The 24,255-nt window shown below is 44.1% G+C and overlaps 1 protein-coding gene across 1 annotated transcript in view; it reads right to left on the bottom strand.

The window, feature by feature from the left end:
• Positions 1–2,839: 2,839 nt before the first annotated feature.
• The window catches only part of adgrg4a (adhesion G protein-coupled receptor G4a), a gene marked incomplete at both ends in the record, with an annotated part of 40,825 nt that continues 19,409 nt past the window's right edge, over positions 2,840–24,255 (bottom strand). Inside the window, 12 exons of the mRNA XM_084150229.1 lie at positions 2,840–3,000; positions 3,109–3,207; positions 3,395–3,681; positions 3,774–3,879; positions 12,633–12,901; positions 13,130–13,251; positions 13,353–13,505; positions 13,599–13,718; positions 13,877–14,026; positions 17,069–17,234; positions 17,377–17,581; positions 17,770–17,876. Of these exons, the coding sequence (XP_084006355.1) occupies positions 2,840–3,000; positions 3,109–3,207; positions 3,395–3,681; positions 3,774–3,879; positions 12,633–12,901; positions 13,130–13,251; positions 13,353–13,505; positions 13,599–13,718; positions 13,877–14,026; positions 17,069–17,234; positions 17,377–17,581; positions 17,770–17,876 (1,945 nt within the window). The remainder of the gene's footprint in view (positions 3,001–3,108; positions 3,208–3,394; positions 3,682–3,773; positions 3,880–12,632; positions 12,902–13,129; positions 13,252–13,352; positions 13,506–13,598; positions 13,719–13,876; positions 14,027–17,068; positions 17,235–17,376; positions 17,582–17,769; positions 17,877–24,255) is intronic.

Raw genomic sequence — 24,255 nt, 5'->3', positions numbered from 1 at the left:
TGTTGAATATGTTCACAATGTGTCCTCCACTAACTGTGTATACTGTCTGGAAGACACTTGAGCCAAACAAATGATATGTATCTTCCAAAATAAGACCCAGCTTTGAACTGGTTTACAAAATGTCATTTAAAGAGAATAAATACTCCCATTATACAACAAAGTGAGCAAAGAGATAACATACCAGAACAGGCACAAAAATTGGAGTACACTGTAAACCAGGGCCTGTATTCATAAAACGTAGGAGTGCTGATCTAGGATCCGTTTTCATAATAATTAATATGGTTACATGGACAGAGGGTACCTGGTCCTAAACCAGCACTCCTACCTGGTCCTAAACCAGCACTCCCACCTGGTCCTAAACCAGCACTCCCACCTGGTCCTAAACCAGCACTCCCACCTGAGACACTTTATGAATATCGGCTCAGGACTGTAAAGACGTGTGTTAGTCCACATCCCAGCCCTAGGCCACACCCTGCAGTAATCCTACAAGACAAGGAGATGGATTAGACCCCAGAGGTCTGTCAGAGACAGTAAATGAACCTCTTCTTACAGACATGATATGGGAAGCACCCCAACTTAATAGTTTGTTACACTGTAGTGTAGGACATACACTTTACATGTGTTTTGCTGCAGGGGCTGCTGTAGATATTGTTTGATGATTCTCACTGTCGATGGATCGTTGTTATCTATGATGCACTGTACTGAAGTTATTTTCATTTGTGTTCAATTAGACTTGCAAAGTGAGCGTTCAACATTTTATATTGAATTTGTAGAGAAAAGAAGGAAGGGAAGCGCTGCTATGATACAAAATAGTAGATTTTTATAGATAAAAGGTGCTAATTTTGATGCCAAACCCACCACTGGTGTGAGTGGCCAAAGAGCTCTATTTTCATGTCATCTAACAAATGTAAATGCCTGGAGTTTGCTAAACAGCATTGGCACTTGGATTGGAACCGGTGCTTTGGTCAGATGACATGAAAATAGAGCTCTTTGGCCACGCACACCAGTGGTGGGTTAGGCGTCGAAATGAGAATGCATGAGCAGAGAATATCCCCATACCTACCGTAAAATATGCTGGTGGATCTTTGATATTATCGGACAATTTTGCTTCCATTGGTCCTGGGGCGCTTGTTAAGGTCAACGGCATCATGAACTTTACCCAGTGCCAGGACATTTTAGCCAGAAAACTGGTTGCCTCTGTCAGGAGGCTGAAACTTGGTCGCAAGTAGATCTTCCAGCAAGACAATAACCCCAAGCATACATACAAGAAAATGGTTAGTTGGCCACAAAATCAACGTTTTGCAATGGCCATCTCAGTCTCCGGACTTGAAACCCATTGAAAACCTGTGGTTTGAATTGAAGAGGGCAGTCCATAAGTGCAGGAGGATATCAAGGATATCAAGGATCTGGAAGGATTCTGTATGGAGGAATGGTCTAAGATCCGCCCTGTCATTGGATTTAGGTTAAAAGTTGTGTGAAAAAAATATGAAATTTCCCTTACATTGATGACTTTTTGCAAATCCAATCAGTTTTCCACATTGATTCAACGTCATCACATAGATTTAAAACAAACAAAAATATGATGTGGAAACAGCATTGATTCCACCGGTTTTTGCTCAGTGGGCTTTCTCTGAGCAATTATATTAAAATAAAATAGTATAATTTCCCAATTTGTTTGAGCATACAATATAGCTCAGTATTGTAATAATTGTTTTTATACAGTCATTTTTGCTAATCTTTATCAAGGCTGTCAATAATTTGGGACCCCACTGTATATACAGAATGTTATTGTTACTTAGTAGCCCTATCTTTGTGTCGAAAGGCGAGCATGGGAAGAGTGCCATTCATACAGTAAGCTGCATTTGAGATGGAGAACTGAACATAAAATATCTCTACTGTATTATCCCCTATGCCAAACAATCCACATTCATCAACCTTCAAGTCTTTTAGAGATGGCGGTAAACATAACGTGTGTCATGAAATGTCCTGGAATTTTTCCCTGTTACAATGGTGACAGATCCACAGACCAAGGGTAGGCCTACAGCGCATTGCATAACAGCAAGGAGGCTTTGTACATTTGTTTGAAAATATCTGTTATTTCTATGAAGTGTCCTTGACTCTTTACATTTCACTCTTATTCACTATGTGTTTATATTTATTTATTTAACATCATGAAAAGAAGAACAGAAACACATTTTGAGGAAGAGAAATGTCATTTATCAAATAGAATGCATAAAGTACCAAAATATTGATCATACTCTACAACAATAGTCTGACATGAAGTCGATTTTTTATTTTTTTTGTCATTTAGCAGACACTCTTCTCCAGAGCAACTAGGGTTAGGTGCCTTGCTCGAGGGCACATTGACATATGTTTCACCTAGTCAGCTCAGGGATTCAAACCAGCGACCTTTCGGTTACTGGCCCAACACTCTTAACCGCTAGGCTACCTGCCGCCCTTTCTTATAATACACATTATTCATAGAGCTTATGGCCTTTAAAGCACAGAACAGGCTAACACTTGTACATAGAGTATGAACGTATATCTCCCGAGACTGCACTGCAGAGAGACATACGGCAGTTAGTGGGAAGAATACTAGTCATTTAGATAGAATCAGAAGAGTATCTCGACTTTTCACAGTATAATTCAGAATGGACTGAACTTAGGTGTCCTGAGCTCAAGTGTTTCCTATTGTTCCAAGTGAGGGGTGTTATGGCACATTTGTGGACTCTGTAAAGTTCAGTGTCCCTGTGTTGTGAGCCCGGCTAGGCCCCCTGGTGGAGCCAAGTTAACACCCCTTGTGGAACTAGACTAGGCCCCCTGGTGGAGCTACATTCGACTAGGCCCCCTGGTGGTAGGGTGGGGCAGAGCTACAGCTAGCTGTAGTGGAGTCATCAGAGATCTTCCTAGAGGAGGTGTTGTCAGACTTGACAGACGGAGAGCGGTGCACCAGCTGGTTTTGCTTGGTCTTGCCGCCGACTGTCACGGAGCGGCTCCAATCTAAACAGGGTCAAAGGTAGAAATGAAGCAACCTCAGGAACACTCTCTATAAACCACCTGGGGCTAATGAAATATCAGATAGACTGCTTGGAGGTCCCTCGACTGTACCTGAGTAGTCATTGAGCCTGAATCGGCCACAGCACAGATGGATCCACTGCTTCCTCACATTCTCTTTCATCAAGCAGTGGAACACAAAGATAAAGAACCCTGAAACACAGACGGAGAGGAGATAATGGGGTCTCTCTCTCTCTCTCTCTCTCTCTCTCTCTCTCTCTCTCTCTCTCTCTCTCTCTCTCTCTCTCTCTCTCTCTCTCTCTCTATTGTACAGTAGACAACAGTATATTGGTCCCCTTACCTTATTGTACAGTAGACAACAGTATATTGGTCCCCTTACCTTGCAGACTGTTGAGGACTGAGAAGAGGTAGAGCATAGGTACCCTGGCCGGTCCCCAGGTAAAGAAGGCTATTGGCCAGGTGAGACCCAATAGGAAGGTGAAACTGGCCACCGCCCTCAGATCATACATGGCACTGCGCTTGTTTACTGTAGCTGTAGGCTTATTGGTCTGCATGTGTCGGATCTGGACCAGAACCACGATGAACACGACCATGTTAAAGACCAGGACCAGTAGCACGAACGCCATGACGGTGATGTAGAAGAAAACGTTACTCTGCATCCAACAGCTGAGAACAGGAGGAAGAGGGAGGGGGAGAGAGAAATGTGATTAATCACATGTATCAGTAACAGTGGTCAACTGGCCATGCTGCATACTCACAATGGCTCAGAGCCCTGTAGAGAGTCAAGGGAGGCCTCAGATAGAACACTGCCATAGGCATCCTTCTCTATGGCCAGGACCAGGCTGACTATCACCAGAGGAATGCCTGTGTGGAGACAGAGAACTTTACTTCTTCATTCTATTCCCTTGCGTCAAACAGGATCAGTGTGAAGGATTCAATCACTGACTACAATATAAAAGCACTCAAAATGAAATTAAATAACTTTAACTTACCTTGATTTGACTGATAGACTGATGTTCAGTGTTTCCAGATTTCTATTAATTAATTGCAATATGATTGACAATATGGGTTGCACCATTCAACTCGTCTATTTCTTCTACATCCATTAATACCAACCAGTAGTCGGTGTGATTAATGGGGGCTGAGCTAGAGTGGTGTTTGTAAGGGCTGATCCCGAAGGGGACTGGGGCCGGGTCTACAAAAACATCTGTAGAGTCCGAATCGTTTGAACTACAAACTATTAAAAGATATCTATGAAAAGCTGAGACTCTTATGAACATGCCCATATTCTATGATGCTCACAAGCTACACAAGAGTCGTAAGAAGGTAAGGGGTTCTTCTACATAGAAGATCATAGGAAATCTCAGGACATAGTGTCTATAACACTTTAATAAGCTCACATAGTTGCTGTCACAAACTCCAAACTCCACACAGTTGTCACTGACTAGTTGGATATTCATTTCCCAATTAGCAAACAATTTCTGTACTTACAGCATTCATATAAATTCATTTTATCAGGTATTTTCTTTGGCCAAACATATTTTTTGTTGTTGACATTTGTCAATAAAACTCATGAATGCAACTGTTTATTTCAAATAGTTGTGTGTTCTAATTGTAGACCTGGTTGTCCTGAAAATAAAATGTTAAAACACTTCATTGTGAAGCTAAATATAAGGGCTGGATAAAGAGATACATAGAAAGCCGATTTTTGCTGGGGACCAATAATAAGTATGTTAAAAAGCAGCTTTTCTGTGTTTGAATGGTGTGGGCGTACCCCAAAACCAAAATGGTGTGGGCATATACCGGTGAATAAAAATATGGAGTGGCTGCGGTTCTAGGTTTTCTGGAACCTAGACGTTTTGGACTAAAGATAAAGAGATTTCTGCGCATGTGCAGGATCCGCTGCGCTCTTCCCCCTCCGAGTCCTTTCAGCTGCTGCTTAGTGCTCACTCACTGCCGCTTGTTCGAACAAACGTAGTTGTTTGTAGTAATCAAAGCAAACATAAGCACGAAACAACAGGCACTCTAGCGATTTCATGTTATTCATGTTATGCAGCTATTTAGGCAAGCTATAATATATACAGTGCATTCGGAAAGTATTCAGACCCCTTGACTTTTTCCACTTTTTGTTACATTACAGCCTTAATCTAAAATTGATTACATTATTTCCTCATCAATCTACACACAATACCACATAATGACAAAGCAAAAACAGGTTTTTAGAAATGTTCCATTGATCATTCTTGAGATGTCTACAACTTGATAGGAGTCCACCTGTGGTAAATTCAATTGATTGGATATGATTTGGAAAGGCACACACCTGTCTATATAAGGTCCCACAGTTGACAGTGCAAGTGAGAGCAAAAACCAAGCCATGAGGTCGAAGAAATTGTCCGTAGAGCTCAGAGACAGGCACAGATCTGGGGGAGGGTCCTATAAAATGTCTGCAGCATTGAAGGTCCCCAAGAACACAGTGGCCTCCATCATTCTTAAATGGAAGAAGTTTGGAACAACCAAGACTCTTCCTAGAGCTGGCTGAGCAATCAGGGGAGAAGGGCCTTGGTCAGGGAGGTGACTAAGAACCCGATGGTCACTCTGACAGAGCTCCAGAGTTCCTCTGTGGAGATGTGAGAACCTTCCAGAAGGAAAACCATCTCTGCAGCACTCCACTAAATCAGGCCTTTATGGTAGAGTGGTCAGATGGAAGCCACTCCTCAGTAAAAGGCACACGACAGCCCGCTTGGAGTTTGCCAAAAGGCACCTAAAGAACTCTCAGACCATGAGAAACAAGATTCTCTGGTCTAATGAAACCAAGATTGAACTCTTAGGCCTGAATACCAAGCGTCACGTCTGGAGGAAACCTGGCACCATCCCTATGCTGAAGCATTGTGGTGGCAGCATCATGCTGTGGGATGTTTTTCAGCGTCAGGGACTGGGAGACTAGTCAGGATCGAGGGAAAGATGAATTGAGCAAAGTACAGAGAGATCCTTGATGAAAACCTGCTCCAGAGCGCTCAGGACCTCTGACTGGGGCGAAGGTTCACCTTCCAACAGGACAACAACCCTAAGCACACAGCCAATTCAACGCAGGAGTGGCTTCGGGACAAGTCTCTGAATGTCCTTGAGTGGCCCAGCCAGAGCCCAGACTTGAACCCGATCGAACATCTCTGGAGAGACCTGAAAATAGCTGTGCAGCGACGCTCCCCATCCAACCTGACAGAGATTGAGAGGATCTGCAGAGAAGAATGGGAGAAACTCCCTAAATACAGGTGTGCCAAGCTTGTAGCATCATACCCAAGAAGACTTGAGGCTGTAATCGCTGCCAAAGGTGCTTCAACAAAGTAAAGGGTCTGAGTAAAAGGTCTGAAAACGTATGAAAATGTGATATTTCCGTTTTATTTTTAATACATTTGCAAAACAATCTAAAAACATGTTTTTGCTTTGTCATTATGGGGTATTGTGTGTAGATTTTTTTTTTTTTTTTTTTAAGATCCATTTTAGAATAAGGCTGTAATGTAACAAAATGTGGAAAATATCAAGAGGTCTGAATAATTTCTCAATGCACTGTATATATATATACACAGTAGCAGTCAAAAGTTTGGACACACTGACTCATTCAAGGGTTTTTCTTTATTTTTACTATTTTCTACATTGTAGAATAATAGTGAAGACATCAAAACTATGAAAAAACACATATGGAATCATGAAGTAACCAGAAAAGTGTTAAACAAATCAAAATATATTTTATATTTGAGATTCTTTAAATAGTCACCCTTTGCCTTGATGACAGCTTTGCACACTCTTGGCATTCTCTCAACCAGCTTCACCTGGAATGCTTTTCCAACAGTCTTGAAGGAGTTCCCACATATTCTTAGCACTTGTTGGCTGCTTTTCCTTCACTCTGCCGTCCGACTCATCCCAAACAATCTCAATTGGGTTGAGGTCGGGGGATTGTGGAGGCTGCAGAATGCTGTGGTAGCCATGCACCTCCTCCTCCATGCTTTACGGTGGGAACTACACATGCAGAGATCATCCGTTCACCCACACCGCATCTCACAAAGACAAGGCGGTTGGAACCAAAAATCTCAAATTTGGTCTCCAGACTAAAGGACACATTTCCACCTGCCTAATGTTCATTGCTTGTGTTTCTTGGCCCAAGCAGGTCTCTTCTTCTTATTGGTGTCCTTTAGTAGTGGTTTCTTTGCAGCAATTCAACCATGAAGGCTTGATTCTGTGATGAGTGTGATTAGAAGGAGTCAGGCGCAGGAGGGTGAATCACTGAATACAGAGTTTATTCCGTCGTACACAGTTGCGCTGGATAGCGACAACAAAATATAGGCACAGGGGAATAATCTACCCCGGCAATACAAGGTACGGGTAGCTCCACCGAGCTACACTCAACTCACATAAAACAATCACCCACAAGGACAAGGGGGGCAGAGGGAACACTTATACATGGACTAATGAGGGGATATGAACCAGGTGTGTGTAATTGACAAGACAAGACAAATGGAATGATGATATATGGAGCGGCAGTGGCTAGTAAGCCGGTGACGATGAACGCCGAAGCCTGCCCGAACAAGGAGGGGAGGCAGCCTCGGCGGAAGTCGTGACAGATTCACACAGTCCCCTCTGAACAGTTGATGTTGAGATGTGTCTGTGACTTGATAGCGCTTGATGGTTTTTGTGACTGCACTTGAAGAAACTTTCAAAGTTCTTGAAATGTTCCGTATTAACTGACCTTCATGTCTTAAAGTAATAATGGACTGTCATTTCTCTTTGCTTATTTGAGCTGTTCTTGCCATAATATGGACTTGGTCTTTTACCAAACAGGGCTATCTTCTATATACCCCCCCCCCCCCCTACCTTGTCACAACACAACTGATTGGCTCAAATGCATTAAGAAGGAAAGAAATTCCACAAATTAACTTTTAAGAAGGCACACCTGTTAATTGAAATGCATTCCAGGTGACTACCTCATGAAGCTGGTTGAGAGAATGCCAAGAGTGTGCAAAGCTGTCATGATGGTAAAGGGTGGCTATTTGAAGAATCTCAAATCTCAAATATATTTGTATTTGTTTGTCTCGATCGTATACAGACTGGTCGAACCAAGGCGCAGCGTGATAAGCGTACATTTTATTAAACGATTAGACACACGACAAAACAACAAACAAACGATACGTGAAGTCTTAAGGTTACACCAAACAAACCTATACAGATCAAGATCCCACACAGACTGGTGCCAAACGGCTGCCTAAGTATGGTCCCCAATCAGAGACAACGAGCTACAGCTGCCTCTGATTGGGAACCACCCTGGCCAACATAGATCTACACGATCTAGACACTAAACATAGAAAACTTAACATAACACGGAATATGCACACCCTGACTCAACAAATAAACGTCCCCTGAGTCAGGGCGTGACAGTACCCCCCCCCCAAAGGTGCGGACTCCGACCGCGCCACATAAACATAACAGGGTAGGGGCCGGGTGGGCATTCCGCCTCGGAGGCGGATCCGGCTCCGGGCGTGACCACCACTTTCTCTCCACCTCCCTGTTGCGCCCCTGGTCTGGACCTCGGCGCGCTGCTTCCCCTCTCCTTCCTCCCACGACGTACCAAGTCCTGTCTGGACCCTGGTGTGGGAGACCCCGAACCTGGAGAGGGCCTGACGTCTGGGTCTGGACTGGCACCGCTGACTGGAGCTGGACCCGACGACGGTGGATCGAACTGCACAGGCTCCGGACTGGAGCCGCTGACCGGAGCTGGCCTGGGCACCGGTGGAGCGGACTTCTCTGGCTCCGGAGTGGAGCGGCTGACCGGTGCCGGACCAGGCACCGGTGGAACAGGCACGGGCCGTGCCGGACTGGACACACGCACCACTGGCTTGGTGCGGGGAGCAGGTACGGGCCGGACCGGGCTGACGACGCGCACCACTGGTTTGGTGCGGGGAGCAGGAACGGGCCGGACCGGGCTGACGACGCGCACCACTGGCTTGGTGCGGGGAGCAGGAACGGGCCGTACCGGACTGTCGACGCGCACCACTGGCTTGGTGCGAGGGGCTGGAACAGGCCGGACCGGGCTGGCGACGCGCACCACTGGCTTGGTGCGAGGGACAGGAACAGGCCGGACCGGGCTGGCGACGCGCACCACTGGCTTGGCGCGAGGGACAGGAACAGGCCGGACCGGGCTGGCGACGCGCACCACTGGCTTGGTGCGAGGGACAGGAACAGGCCGAACCGGGCTGGCGACGCACACCACTGGCTTGGCGCGAGGGACAGGAACAGGCCGGACCGGGCTGGCGACGCGCACCACTGGCTTGGTGCGAGGGACAGGAACAGGCCGGACCGGGCTGGCGACGCGCACCACTGGCTTGGTGCGAGGGACAGGAACAGGCCGGACCGGGCCGTGAACACGCACCACTGTCTTGGTGCGGGGAGCAGGAACGGGCCGGGCCGGACTGGGAACACGCACCACTGGCTTGGTGCGGGGAGCAGGAACGGGCCGGGCCGGACTGGGAACACGCACCACTGGCTTAGTGCGGGGAGCAGGAACGGGCCGTACCGGACTGTGGAGGCGGACTGGAGGTCTGGAGCGGAGAGCTGACACAACCCGTCCTGGCTGGATGCCTACTTCCACACAATATGTGTGAGGCATTAGCACAGGACGTACGGGGCTGTGCACGCGTACTGGCGATACAGTACGTAGCACCGGCGCAGGATATACAGGACCGAGGAGGCGTACTGGAGACCACGAGCGTTGAGCCGGCACACCCCGTCCTGGCTGAATGCCCATCTTCGCACGACACGTGCGTGGTGCCAGCACAGGACGTACAGGACTGTGCCGGAACACTCGCGGCACAGTACGTAGCTCCGCATAACACGGAGCCTGCCCAGTCACACGCTTCCTTGCATGAGTACGGGGAGTTGGCTCTGCTCTAACACTAGGCTCCGCCAACCACCCTTTTAGCTCCCCCCAATTTTTGGCCGGCACCTTCTGCGTTGCCGCTGCTCCTCTCTATAGCGCGCCTCCACTGTCTCCTCCCAAGGACGGCGATCCATTCCGGCCTGAATCTCCTCCCAAGTCCAGGATCCCTTCCCGTCCAGGATCTCCTCCCAGGTCCAGGCTGTCTGCTCCTGGACACGCTGCTTGGTCCTCATTTGGTGGGATCTTCTGTCACGATCGTATACAGACTGGTCGAACCAAGGCGCAGCGTGATAAGCGTACATTTTATTAAACGATTAGACACACAACAAAACAACAAACAAACGATACGTGAAGTCTTAAGGTTACACCAAACAAACCTATACAGAACAAGATCCCACACAGACTGGTGCCAAACGGCTGCCTAAGTATGGTCCCCAATCAGAGACAACGAGCTACAGCTGCCTCTGATTGGGAACCACCCCGGCCAACATAGATCTACACATTCTAGAATCTACACCATAGAAACTTAACATAACACGGAATATGCACACCCTGACTCAACAAATAAACGTCCCCTGAGTCAGGGCGTGACATTGTTTAACACTTTTTGGGTTACTACATGATTCCATATGTGTTATTTAATAGGTTTGATGTCTTCACTATTCTTCTACAATGTAAAAAATTATCAAAATAAAGAAAAACCCTTGAATGAGTAGGTGTGTCCAAACTCTTGACTGGTAGTGTATATACACAGCATATCAACAATCAAGACACAGAGAGGCAGCCAATAGCAATTTAATGTGCAGACATTGCTATTGGGAGGTAGAGTTCTTTTTTCAGCAACTCTGGCTATATGGCAGCATTACTATAAAGATTACATCATCACACAAAACTCTGATATATGCACATTATTCTTTTTAAAATTCTTCAAGCTCTGTCAAGTTGGTTGTTGATCATTGCTAGAAAGCCATTTTCAAGCCAATTTATGTCAAAACTGTAACTCGGCCACTCAGGAACATTCGACGTTGTCTTTGTAAGCAACTTCAGAGTATATTTGGCCTTGTTTTTTTGGTTATTGTCCTGCTGAAATGTGAATTTCTCTCCCAGTGTCTGTTGGAAAGCAGACTGAACCAGGTTTTCCTCTAGGATTTTGCCTTTGCTTAGCTCTATTCCATTTATTTGTATCCTAAAAAACTCCCTCATTCTTTCCGATGACAAGCATACCCCTAACATGATGCAGCCACCACCATGCTTGAAAATATCAAGAGTGGTACTCAGTGATGGGTTGTGTTGGATTTGCCCCAAACAGCACGTTGTATTCAGGACATAAAGTTAATTTCTTTGCCAAATGTTTCACAGTTTTACTTTAGCCTTACTTTAGACTTATTTCAAACAGGATGCGTGTTTTAGAATATTTTTATTCTGTAAAGGCTTCCTACTTTTCACTCTGTCATTTAGGTTAGTATTGTGGAGTAACTACAATGTTGTTGATCCATCCTGAGTTTTCTCCTGTCATAGCCATTAAACTCTGTAACTGTTTTAAAGTCACCATTGGCCTCATGGTGAAACCCTGAGCAGTTTCCTTCCTCTCTGGCAACTAAGTTAGGTATGACGCTTGTATCTTTGTAGTGACTGGGTGTATTGATAGACCATCCAAAGTGTCATTAATAACTTCACCATGCTCAAAGGGATATTCAATGTCTGCTTTTTTATTTTTACCAATCTACCAATAGATACCCTTCTTTACAAGGCATTGGAAAACCTCCCTGGTCTTTGTGGTTGAATCTGTGTTTGAAATCACTGCTCGACTGAGGGACCTTACAGATAATTGTATGTGTGGGGTACAGAGATGAGGAAGTCATAAAAAAATCCTGTTAAACACTTTTATTGCACACAGAGTGAGTCCATGCAACTCATTAGGTTACTTGTTAAGCAAATTGTTACTCCTGAACTTATTTTGTCTTTCCATAACAAAGGGGTTGAATACTTATTGACTGAAGACATTTCAGCTTTTCATTTTGTATTAATTTGTAATCATTTCTAAAAAAAATCTCAATTTTAAATTCAGGCTGTAACAAAACAAAATGTGAAAAAAGTCAAGGGGTATGAATACTTTCTGAAGGCAATGTATATATTTTTGGAATGTTCGTTCCAATCACCACCAAGTTTTTATTTCAGCTGTTCAGAAATATGAGGCTACATTATCATTCGCTCAAATTGGTTGAGGGTTCAGAAGAGGCTGAGTAAAGCATAGTGTAAAGAGAGAAACTTCAATGTGTTTGTAAAATAACACATGCGCAGAACGTGATTCGGATTCTTAGTTTTGAGAAAGACATTTCCAGAGGTGCGGGGCGGGGGCGAAAACTCAGTGTTTGTATCCTCGGCCATAAAAATATTAATGACAAGTAAACAGCTGATTGGCCAGCTCAGCCAATGAGACATCTCAGCCAAAAACATGACATCATCCTCTCTGAGGAAATAGCAAGCATTTTGTAAACGGTTTGAGTTGGGGTTTTTAAGAGTTTTTTCTCAAATTTTTGATTTGGCCACAAATACAAGTATAGGACGAGTCAACGACATTATTTGGGTATGAGTTAACAGATTATGAGCTTTTAAAAGATTTTAATTGGACAGTTACTTTAAAGATGTTATTACAAGTGTCCTTATTTTGCCTCAGACTGCCTTGGCTTACCCCAGCCGAGGGCGCAGAACTTGAGGATGTAGGAGGGGATGTAAACGTTGAAGACCTTGACCAGAGCGAAGTACATGTGGACGGCCTCCAGGCCCATCCAGGTGAATGAGGCTAACAGGAAGTAGTGCAGCGTGGCTGCCGTGGTGATGCAGAGGCCGTAGCAGCCGAAGGAGGACAGCCAGGAGTCCAGCAGGAAAACCAGGTTGAGGCCCAGCAGAGCCACAGTGAGGTTGATGAGGATCTTAGACGGATAGTCTCGACGCAGCTTCCTGTGACAGTGGAAAGGAGAAAGTGTGTGAGAGATAGAGATAGAGGCACAGGGTGAGAAATTGGGAGATGAGTGGAAAGAGAGTGAGAATGAGAGGAATGGTGAGAGTGGCAGATGAAGTACAGGAGGAGATTAGATAATACAGAGAGAAAAGGGGGAGAGATGTGAAGGGATACAGAAAAATAGAGAACAATATTCTATATGTCTATATGTCTGGATGCTGACTTACTCAAAGACCATGTAGGTGAGCAGGCTGATGCCCAGGAAGATGGAGGACACACCACAGCCCAGGTAGGAGATGACCATCAGTGTCTGCTGGTCAGCCTCACTGATAGGAGTCCTTGACACATCCTGTAGGACACCACAGAGGTCAAAGGTCAAAAGGAGCATAATATATCAGTCCAGATGCACTGTACTAATGCAGTTATGTGATTTGAACAAAGACGACTCACCAGGAGCACGCCAAAATGGGTCAGGTGGTAACAGTGGCAGGTGGTCTGATAAGCGGTGATGCTTGGTAGTGTCTCACAGCCGTTGCTGTCCCACCCACCACTCCCATTGTTCTTCTGGAAGTCCCAATGCACACACGCCACCTTGTCGTTTTTCTGTTGGGGAAGCAAAGGATGTAGCTAGTCAGGCGCTAAAGCAGAAACATTACTACGCTCAGTGGTAAAATGAAGCTATTTTTCATTCCTCACCTCTTTCGGCTTGAGGTGACTAAGTGTCACCACCACGGGATTCCTTAGGTTGCTGACATTGCTGTTGTTGACACTGGCAGACACCACGTAACTATTCAGCGTCCAGTTGGTCTTTGGGTCCTGTGAATGATCATAAAACTTTAACACTGAATGATTGTACATTTGCTGCAAGTTTTCATTTAAAATAAGAAAACCATTAAACACCTGTAGTATCCTTCCTTATTAATTATTAATTAACCAAAATAATTATACACCTCATATGTTGTAGATGGCATCACCCTGAAGAGCTCCTGTATGCCATAGAAGTGGAACTGAACTCTCTTTTTTTTGTTTTCCTCGGGGAAGAAGTTCTGAAGGGCATGGGGTAGAGAGATGGACACCACTCTGCCGTCGGAAGGCTGACTCATGAATGTCTGGTTGACAAAGATCTACAACAGAAAGAGGTGTACATATACTTACCAGGTGATGCACACTCACTTACACACACACACAGCCAACACTGCTGTCCCATGCTATAGAGACATTGAACCACTGGTCACTTCCTGTTTCACACTGTGTATTTAAATACTGTATCCCCAACGTAGCTCATCATAATATTTCTACTACTGTACATTGTATTTTAGTTATACTGTTTAAACACACTACATTTTAGTCATTTAGCAGACGCTCTTATCCAGAGTGACTCACAGGAGCAATTAGGGTTAAGTGCCTTGCTCAAGGGCACCGACAGACTTTTCACTTAGTCGGCTCAGGGATTAGAACCAGCGACCTTTCGGTTACTGGCACAACGCTCTTAACTACTAAGCTACCTGCTGCCCATATTTATTTATACACTGGATCCTTGACATATTATTCTACTGCTGTACATATCTTTCTAAGCTGATCTTGTGTAAATTCTCCCGGTGTATAACGTTATACAGTACGTATAGATTGCATTTGGGTTTTTAATCAGATTTATCCCGCCGTTCTTGATTTCTTGTCTTTTTTCCCCCTTACATGACTTTTTAATGCATTGTTAGGAGGTAGTAACATAAGCATTTCGCTGCACCCACTATAACACCTGCTAAACTGTGTACGCGACCAATAAACTTTGATTTGATTTGAAATAATCAAAACGTATGTATAATTATTTATTCAAGTCGTCATATATAACTGTAATTGGTCATTACACCACAGTGAAAACACTGGACACGTGTTGGAATAAACACTGTTATTGTAAAACTGTAAGGTTCTGTATTTATTTTCTTAGTTCACCTTGTGTTCTTGAACGTAGTCCTGTTTCTTTGTGTTCTTGAACGTAGCCCTGTCTTTCATTTCTGTTCATTGATTTCACCTGTGTTAGTTACTCACCTGGTCTCATCAGCTCCTTATTTAGTTCAATTCATTCTGTTTGTGCCTTGTGAGGTATTGTTCATTTTGACTCTACTAAGCCTTTTCCTAGCTCGTTTCTGAGAACCAGTTATAGCCTTCAGTCCTCGTTTTTGATTCACCTGCCTGTTTGCCTACCTGTGTATGACCATTGCCAGCCTGTGACCAAAATTCCTGCCTTCTGCGAAGGCGAAATAAACACCTGCCGCGCTCTGCACGTGAATCTACACCTTTTTCTCCCTGTGTATAAATCATGTGCTGTTTTTCCACATTGAAGGTTAACTAGAAATTAATGCTACAGGCTAGAGTCATTCCGAGAAACCTTTAACTGTTTCACAATAACCTCTGCATGTGTCCTACATTTCTCTGTTCATTCAAGGCCATGCCCTCATTTGAATGGAGTAAAAACAGTCCAGTGTTTCACGCAATTGATTTTCAGTAAGGAAGGACTCGAGCAAAAAATGATCTGACATTTATATTGACAGGACAGGTACAGTGTCTTGCGAAAGTATTCACCCCCCTTGGCATTTTTCCTATTTTGTTGCCTTACAACCTGGAATTAAAGTTGATTTTGGGGGAGGGTTTGTATCATTTGATTTACACAACATGCCTACCACTTTGAAGATGCAAAATATTTTTGGGGGTGAAACAAACAAGAAATAAACTTGAGCATGCATAACTATTCACCCCCCACCCCCAAAGTCAATACTTTGTAGAGCCACCTTTTGCAGCAATTACAGCTGCAAGTCTCTTGGGGTATGTCTCTATAAGCTTGGCACATCTAGCCACTGGGATTTTTGCCCATTCTTCAAGGCAAAACTGCTCCAGCTCCTTCAACTTGGATGGGTTCCGCTGGTGTACAGCAATCTTTAAGTCATACCACAGATTCTCAATTGGATTGAGGTCTGGGCTTTGACTAGGCCATTCCAAGACATTTAAATGTTTCCCCTTAAACCACTCGAGTGTTAATTTAACAGTATGCTTAGGGTCATTGTCCTGCTGGAAGGTGAACCCAGTCTCAAATCTCTGGAAGACTGAAACAGGTTTCCCTCAAGAATTTCCCTGTATTTAGCGCCATCCATCATTCCTTCAATTCTGACCAGTTTCCCAGTCCCTGCTGATGAAAAATGAAAAAGCTCAATTTTAGTCTCATCTGACTAGAGTACCTTCTTCCATGTGTTTGGGGAGTCTCCCACATGCCTTTTGGCGAACACCAAATGTGTTTGCTTATTTCTTTCTTTAAGCAATGGCTTTTTTCTGGCCACTCTTCCTTAAAGCCCAGCTCTGTGGAGTGTACGTCTTAAAGGGGTCCTATGGACAGATACTCCAATCTCCGCTGTGGATCTTTGCAGCTCCTTCAGGGTTATCTTTGGTCTCTTTGTTGCCTCTCTGATTAATGCCCTCCTTGCCTGGTCTGAGAGTTTTGGTGGGCAGCCCTCTCTTGGCAGGTTTGTTGTGGTGTCATATTCTTTCCATTTTTTAATAATGGATTTAATGGTGCTCCGTGGGATGTTCAAAGTTTCGGATATTTTTTTATTACCCAACCCTGATCTGTACTTCTCCACAACTTTGTCCCTGACCTGTTTGGAGAGATCCTTGGTCTTCATGGTGCCGCTTGCTTAGTGGTGTTGCAGACTCTGGGGCCTTTCAGAACAGGTGTATATATACTGAGATCATGTGACAGATCTAGTGACACTTAGATTGCACACAGGTGGACTTTATTTAACTAATTATGTGACTTCTGAAGGTAATTGGTTGCACCAGATCTTATTTAGGGGCTTCATAGCAAAGGGGGTGAATACATATGCACGCACCACTTTTCCGTTATTTATATTTTAGAATTCTTTTTAACAAGTAATTTTTTTCATTTCACTTCACCAATTTGGACTATTTTGTGTATGTCCATTACATGAAATCCAAATAAAAATTCATTTAAATTACAGGTTGTAATGCAACAAAATAGGAAAAACGCCAAGGGGGATGAATACTTTTGCAAGGCACTGCTGGAGTATAGACACTGTATCTCTGTCAGCTGTGATAGCCACTGCATGTCAAATCCAGTAGGTGCCTGACCAGAAAATAGAGTGTTATTACTGTCTTACCTCTGGAGCAAGGCCAGTTGAAAAGGAGGACACACCAAACGTGAGGCCCTGGAACTGGCCTGGATCTACATTGATCATGGAGAGAGCCAGGGAGGGGACGGTCACATTTTGTGACTCCTCAGGGAAATCCATCTGGTCCCCTACGCTGCCTGTGATACCCAGTATGCTGTTGGGAACGTGATGGGAAATGTGCGTGACATATTTGCCATAAAGGACAGCAGAGGATGAAGAAAATGAGACAAGGCAAGATTCAAATGTACTCTTGTAATGCAACCATATTCCCTCTCCCCATTGTCCCTTTCCCTTACTTGTTGGCGACCGCTGATAGGTCAGAACTGGACCCCAGGATGTCAGCGATTATGCTGACAATGTCCTCGCCAAGGGCAGGGGTCACTGTACTGACCCCCAGAACCTCATCCAGCTTCTGGACCACGGTGGCCAGCTGGGAGTCACTCAGGTCCCCCTCGACACCCAGGAGGTCCTCAATCATGTCCACCACGTCTGCTGAGTTGTCTGGGAGGAAAAGACACAAAGTCCAATGTTATGTAATACAATATATTGTAATATTTGAATATAATACTACAGAAAAACAAAGGGAAAGGGAAGAACATGTATGCCGTAGGTACAGTGTAATACATGACAAATTACTGTTATTTCACCAGAACCTAGTCACTGGTATTTAGACTGCACAAGGGACTTACTTGCTGTGACGGTGACATTGTCCAGATCAGAGATGGTGATCACCGGCTTGCATGCCTTCAGGTTTGGTTCACCCCATTTGGCCTTCTCAGTCACTCCATCCAACTCACTAAAGTGAAGAAGGGGGCCAAGAGAAAAGGAGATTCAGGTGAAATGAGCAGAAGATGAGAGGGCCAGTCTTGTCTTGTTCTGATCTGTAGTTAATAAGCAATCTGTTGCTATTTTGCATAATTGCACATCTCTTTTTACGATGATCAAAAACAATTATTTCAGAGAGGAGGGTGGGCTAAGGAGTCATCATGGGGAACGTAAGTCAAAGGACTTTCCATTCAATTATATGTGATGATTATTTTCTTTCCCTTCAACAGGCACGTTCACAGATAGGAGTTAACTGCCCCAGTATATGTGCGTTAGAGACCTCTCTAACGCCCAGAAAGCTCTGATTCAAACTCCCATTCACCAGCTCTGCAAGCGTTATAATGTCAAAATACATGAGTTACTCACTAAATATGGAGTTTCGGTGAGCAACTATCTTCATTTACTCCCGTTACACGGCCGGTATGTACTTCCAAAAATGTATAAATAAAAATGTATAAGAAACCTACTTCAGACTTGTCCATGGCAGTAATGCGTGATACAGTACATTGGAGGTACCTTGTACATTTTTATTTAGACCTTTTTTGGAAGTACATACCTGCCATAACAGGAGTAAATGAAGATAGTTGCCCAGCGAAACTCCATATTTGGTGAGTAACGAACGTATTTTGACATTATAACGCTTACAAAAATGGTGAATGAGAATTCGAATCGTAGCTTTCTGGGCGTTAGTAGAAGACATATGAATAAAAAAATGTTTTCCCTCGTTATGTCGAGATCACAACTTATTTATCTCATGATCACGACATAACAAAAGTTGTTTTTTCGAGATCACAAGATAATTTTCTTGTGATCACAAAATAACAAAAGTTGTTTTGTCGAGATCACAAGATCATTTTCTCGTGATCACAAAATAACAAAAGTTGTTTTGTCGAGATCACAAGATAATCAAAAGTACCATGCATCATCAGTTCATTTGTTCAGATGCACGATAACCACCATCAAGGAGCCCTGTGGCTGTGTTGATGCAATGCGGGGCATTTAAGCTCTGAGCGATGCCTGACCGGTAGCATCATCTCCCAGGCTGCGTGCCACCCCCAAGACTACAGCCAATCGCATGCAAGGAACAACGCAGCTAACTTTGCTAGTCTTGTGGCTAGTTAGCTACCTAGTCTTGTGGTTGTTTGCTTGCATAACTATGCTAGTTGTTAGCTTGCATAACTGATATGTGTATAATTATAAGGGACACTTCATGATTTGTGGATAATGTTTACATTTACAGTGGGTGAGCTCCATTCCTGACAGGCTGATCAGATTCAATTTCAGCTTCAGAGGCTGATAAGTTAGGACGCTGCCTTGGAGGCGGTTTCATAGGTAAGGCTCCTTGCAGGCAGATTAGCTGTCAGCGCTTTATAGGCTGATGCATATAATCCAGAGTGGGTGAACTCTATTACTGGCAGGCTGATCTGATTATATAGCAGCCTCAGAGGCTGCCTTGTAGGCTGTTTCATATGTAAGGCTCCTTGCAGAAAGCCTACTAGGCAGCATCCTGACTTATCAGCCTCTGTGTCACGACTTCCTCCGAAGCTGCCTCCCCTCCTTGTTTGGGCAGGCTTCGGCGTTCGTCATCACCGGCCTTCTAGCCACTGCCACTCCATATCTCATCATTCCATTTGTCTTGTCCTGTCAATTACACACACCTGGTTCATATTCCCCTCATTGTGCTCCCGAGTGGCGCAGCGGTCTAAGACACTGCATCTCAGGGCTTGAGGCATCACTACAGACCCCCTGGTTCGATTCCAGGCTGTATCACAACCGGACGTGATTGGGTCACATAGGGTTGTCCAGGTTTGGCCGGTGTAGGCCGTCATTGGAAATAAGAATTTGTTCTTAACTGACTTGCCTAGTTAAATAAAGGTATAAAAAATTAGTATGTGTTCCCTCTGCCCCCTTGTCCTTGTGGGTGATTGTTTCATATGAGTGGAGCTTCCTGTACTTTGTATTGCCGGGGTATATTTGTTCCAGTGCACCTGTTTTGCGCCCTGGACTGTTGACGCTATCCAGCGTAACTGTGCACTACGGAATAAACTCTGTATTCTGTGATTTACCCTCCTGCGCCTGACTCCTTCAAATCACACTCTCACACTCTGAGGCGGCTATTGAATCTGATAAAGCTGTGGCTGAAATTGAATCTGATCAGCCTGTCAGGAATGGAGCTCACACACTATATACATTTAAATATTATCCATAAAACATGAAGTGTCCCTTACAATTATACACATATCAGTTATGCAAGCTAACAAACAGCATATATATAACAAGCTAGCTATATAGCTAGCTAACAAAATTAGCCAAGTTACAGTGCCTTCAGAAAGTATTCACACCCCTTAATTTCTTTCACATTTTGTTGTGTTACAGCCTGAATTGAAAATGGATTAAATATAGATGTTTTGTCACTGGCCTACACACAATACCCCATAATGTCAAAGTGGAATTATGTTTTTCAACATTTTTACAAAAGCTGAAATGTCTTGAGTCAATAAGTATTCAACCCCTTTCTTATGGCAAGCCTAAATAAGTTCAGGAGTAAAAATGAGTTTAACAAGTCACGTAATAAGTTGCAAGGGCTCACTCTATGTGCAATAACAGTTTTTAACATGATTTTTGAATGTCTACCTCATCTCTGTACCCCACACATACAATTATCTGTAAGGTCCATCAGTCGAGCAGTGAATTTCAAACACAGATTCAACCACAAAGACCAGGGAAGTTTTCCAATGCCTCGCAAAGAAGGGCACCTATTGGTAGATGGGAAAAAAGCAGACATTGAATATCCATTTGAGCATTGGGATGTTGTATCAATACACCAAGTCAGTTGCCGGAGAGGAAGGAAACCGCTCAGGGATTTCACCAATGGTGACTTTAAAACAGTTACAGAGTTTAATGGCTGTAATAGGAAAAAACTGAGGATGGATCAACAACATTGTAGTTACTCCACAATACTAACCTAACTGACAGAGTGAAAAGAAGGAAGCCTGTACAGAATTTAAAAAATCCAAAACATGCATCCTGTTTGCAACAAGGCAAGGCAAAAAATGTGGCAAGGCAGTTAACTTTTTGTCCTGAATACAAAGTGTTATATTTGGGGCAAATCCAATACAACACATTACTGAGTACCATTCTCCATATTTTCATGCATAGTGGTGGCCTCATCATGTTATGGGTATGTTTGTAATCGTTAAGGACTGGGGAGTTTTTCAGGATAAAAAAGATACAGATAGGAGCTAAGCACAGGCAAAATCCTAGAGGAAAACCTTGTTCACACTGGGAGATGAATTGATCTTTCAGCAGGAGAATAATCTAAAACAAAAGGCCAAATCTACACTGGAGTTGATTACCAAGAAGACAGTGAATATTGACAGAATGGCGCCGGAGGGGATGGCTGTCGTTTTACGGGCTCCTAACCAATTGTGCTATTTTGTGTTTTTTTTTAATTTTTTGTAACTTATTTTGTACATAATGTTGATGCTACCGGAAAGAGCTTTTAAAGGCTGGTCATGGCTCACATCAACACCGTCATCCCGGAAACCCTAGACCCATTCCAATTCGCATACCGCCCCAACAGATCCACAGATTATGCAATCTATAGGGAGGAGGTCAGAGACTTAGCAGTGGGTGACAGGACAACAACCTCTCCCTCAACGTGAGCAAGACAAAGGAGATGATCATGGACTACAGGAAAAGGAGGGCCGAACAAGCCCCCATTCACATCGACGGGGCTGTAGTGGAGTGGGTCGAGAGTTTCAAGTTCTTTGGTGTCCACATCACCAACAAACTATCATTGTCCAAACACACCAAGAAAGTCGTGAAAAGGGCACGACAACGCCTTTTCCCCCTCAGGAGACTGAAAATATTTGGCACGGGTCCCCAGATACTCAAAAGGTTATACAGCTGCACCATCGAGAGCATCCTGACCGGTTGCATCACCGCCTGGTATGGCAACTGCTCGGCATCCGACCGTAAGGCACTACAGAGGGTAGTGTGTACAACCCAGTACATCACTGGGGCCAAGCTTCCTGCCATCTAGTGCCTATATACTAGGCGGTGTCAGAGGAAGGCCCCAAAAATAAATGCCCCAGGAGGGCTTAGATGCCCCAAGAGCTCTTAGCTGAAGGTAAATTACATTTAGCTTGCTAACATTCTAACTTATAAACTGAAAATGAGCACAAATGAAAGCATGATATTAGCATGAAATGTACCATCCCTTAGTGCAGCAATCAATAAAAACATATGTGTTGATTCACTGTGGGCTCTGCCGTCACAGCCATACTGTCAATCAATCAATGCGTCCACTCCTATTTATAGAGTTTATCTCGTGATCTCGACAAAACAACTTTTGTTATGCCATGATCATGAGAAAAGTATCTTGTGATGGGAAATATATATATATATATAATAATGTAAGTCGCTCTGGATAAGAGCGTCTGCTAAATGACTAAAATGTAAATGTAAATCTCGACAAAACAACTTTTGTTATGTCGTGATCATGAGATAAATAAATTGTGATCTCGACATAACGAGGGATTTATTTATTTATTAATATGTCCTCTCTGGACTTCCGTAAGTTAGAGAGAGGTCTCTAATGCACAGATACTGGGGCAGGAGTCAACCTGTGCTCAGCACATGCCCCTTTGCACTCTCACTTGCCAAGTACCCTTTTGGGTGGTGGTATATATACTGTATATATATATTTTTATAAAGTTTTGTTGATATTCTTCTGAACCCATTGACCTCAGGTCGTTGTGACGTCGTCAAGTTCGTCACCCCCCACCCAAGGGGCCAGGGTTCCGGTCTAGAAGCGCAGTTTCGACTAGTCATACAGTCTTGCTTTGGTACTGCAGTTTAACTGACGCCTAGCCCAGAAAGACAAGTTCCAAAGATGGCCACATCGAAAAGTCCTAATAAGACACTTTAGTCATCACCTTTGTGCACAAAACATCCATTTAATTATTCAAATTTACTCACAGGAGTAAAGTTGGGGGAGATGCATCTGCGACACCCGAAAGTCAGACACTACTGTGGTTTTCCAACAGCAAGGTTCATATCAACATGGGAGTGTTGTCACTGTTTATAAACAAACAAAAATGATAACGTCGAAATCAACATGCACTGCTTCCTATGTGCACTGAGTGCTATTGTGCATGTGATGTTGGTCCATGTAAACCGGAGGCAACCCTGATATAGATGGTCCATGAATTGGTGTATGCGAACATGAGTAAATTACCTTGAAAACAATGGTCAGACATCTTGGACGCAGTCTCCAGGGGCCTCTTTACAGTGGCTTGCGAAAGTATTCACCCCCCTTGGCATTTTTCCTATTTTGTTACCTTACAACCTGGAATTAAAATTTATTTTTGGGGAGTTGGTATCATTTGATTTACACAGCATGCCTACCCCTTTGAAGATGCAAAATATTTTTTATTGTGAAACTTGAGCGTGCATAACTATTCACCCCCCCCAAAGTCAATACTTTGTAGAGCCACCTTTTGCAGCAATTACAGCTGCAAGTCTCTTGGGGTATATCTCTATAAGCTTGGCACATCTAGCCACTGGGATTTTTGCCCATTCATCAAGGCAAAACTGCTCCAGCTCCGTCAAGTTGGATGGGTTCCACTGGTGTACAGCAATCTTTAAGTGAAACTACAGATTCTCAATTGGATTGAGGTCTGGGCTTTGACTAGGCCATTCCAAGACATTTAAATGTTTCCCCTTAAACCACTCAAGTGTTGCTTTAGCAGTATGCTTAGGGTCATTGTCCTGCTGGAAGGTGAACCTCCGTCCCAGTCTCAAATCTCTGGAAGACTGAAACAGGTTTCCCTCAAGAATTTCCCTGTATTTAGCGCCATCCATCATTCCTTCAATTCTGACCAGTTTCCCAGTCCCTACCGATGAAAAACATCCCCACAGCATGATGCTGCCACCACCATGCTTCACTGTGGGGATGGTGTTCTCGGGGTGATGAGAGGTGTTGGTTTGCGCTAGACATAGCGTTTTCCTTGATGGCCAAAAAGCTCAATTTGAGTCTCATGAGACCAGAGTACCTTCTTCCATATGTTTGGGGAGTCTCCCACATACCTTTTGGCGAACACCAAACGTGTTTGCTTATTTTTTTCTTTAAGCAATGGCATTTTTCTGGCCACTCTTCCGTAAAGCCCAGCTCTGTGGAGTGTACGTCTTAAAGTGGTCCTATGGACAGATACTCCAATCTCCGCTGTGGAGCTTTGCAGCTCCTTCAGGGTTATCTTTGGTCTCTTTGTTGCCTCTCTGATTAATACCCTCCTTGCCTGGTCCTTGAGTTTTGGTGGGCGGCCCTCTCTTGGCAGGTTTGTTGT

The sequence above is a fragment of the Coregonus lavaretus genome, assembly GCF_964263955.1.
Source record: "Coregonus lavaretus genome assembly, chromosome: 32".
In the NCBI taxonomy this organism is placed as follows: domain Eukaryota; kingdom Metazoa; phylum Chordata; class Actinopteri; order Salmoniformes; family Salmonidae; genus Coregonus; species Coregonus lavaretus.
This window is presented reverse-complemented; position numbering and strand designations above follow the sequence as displayed.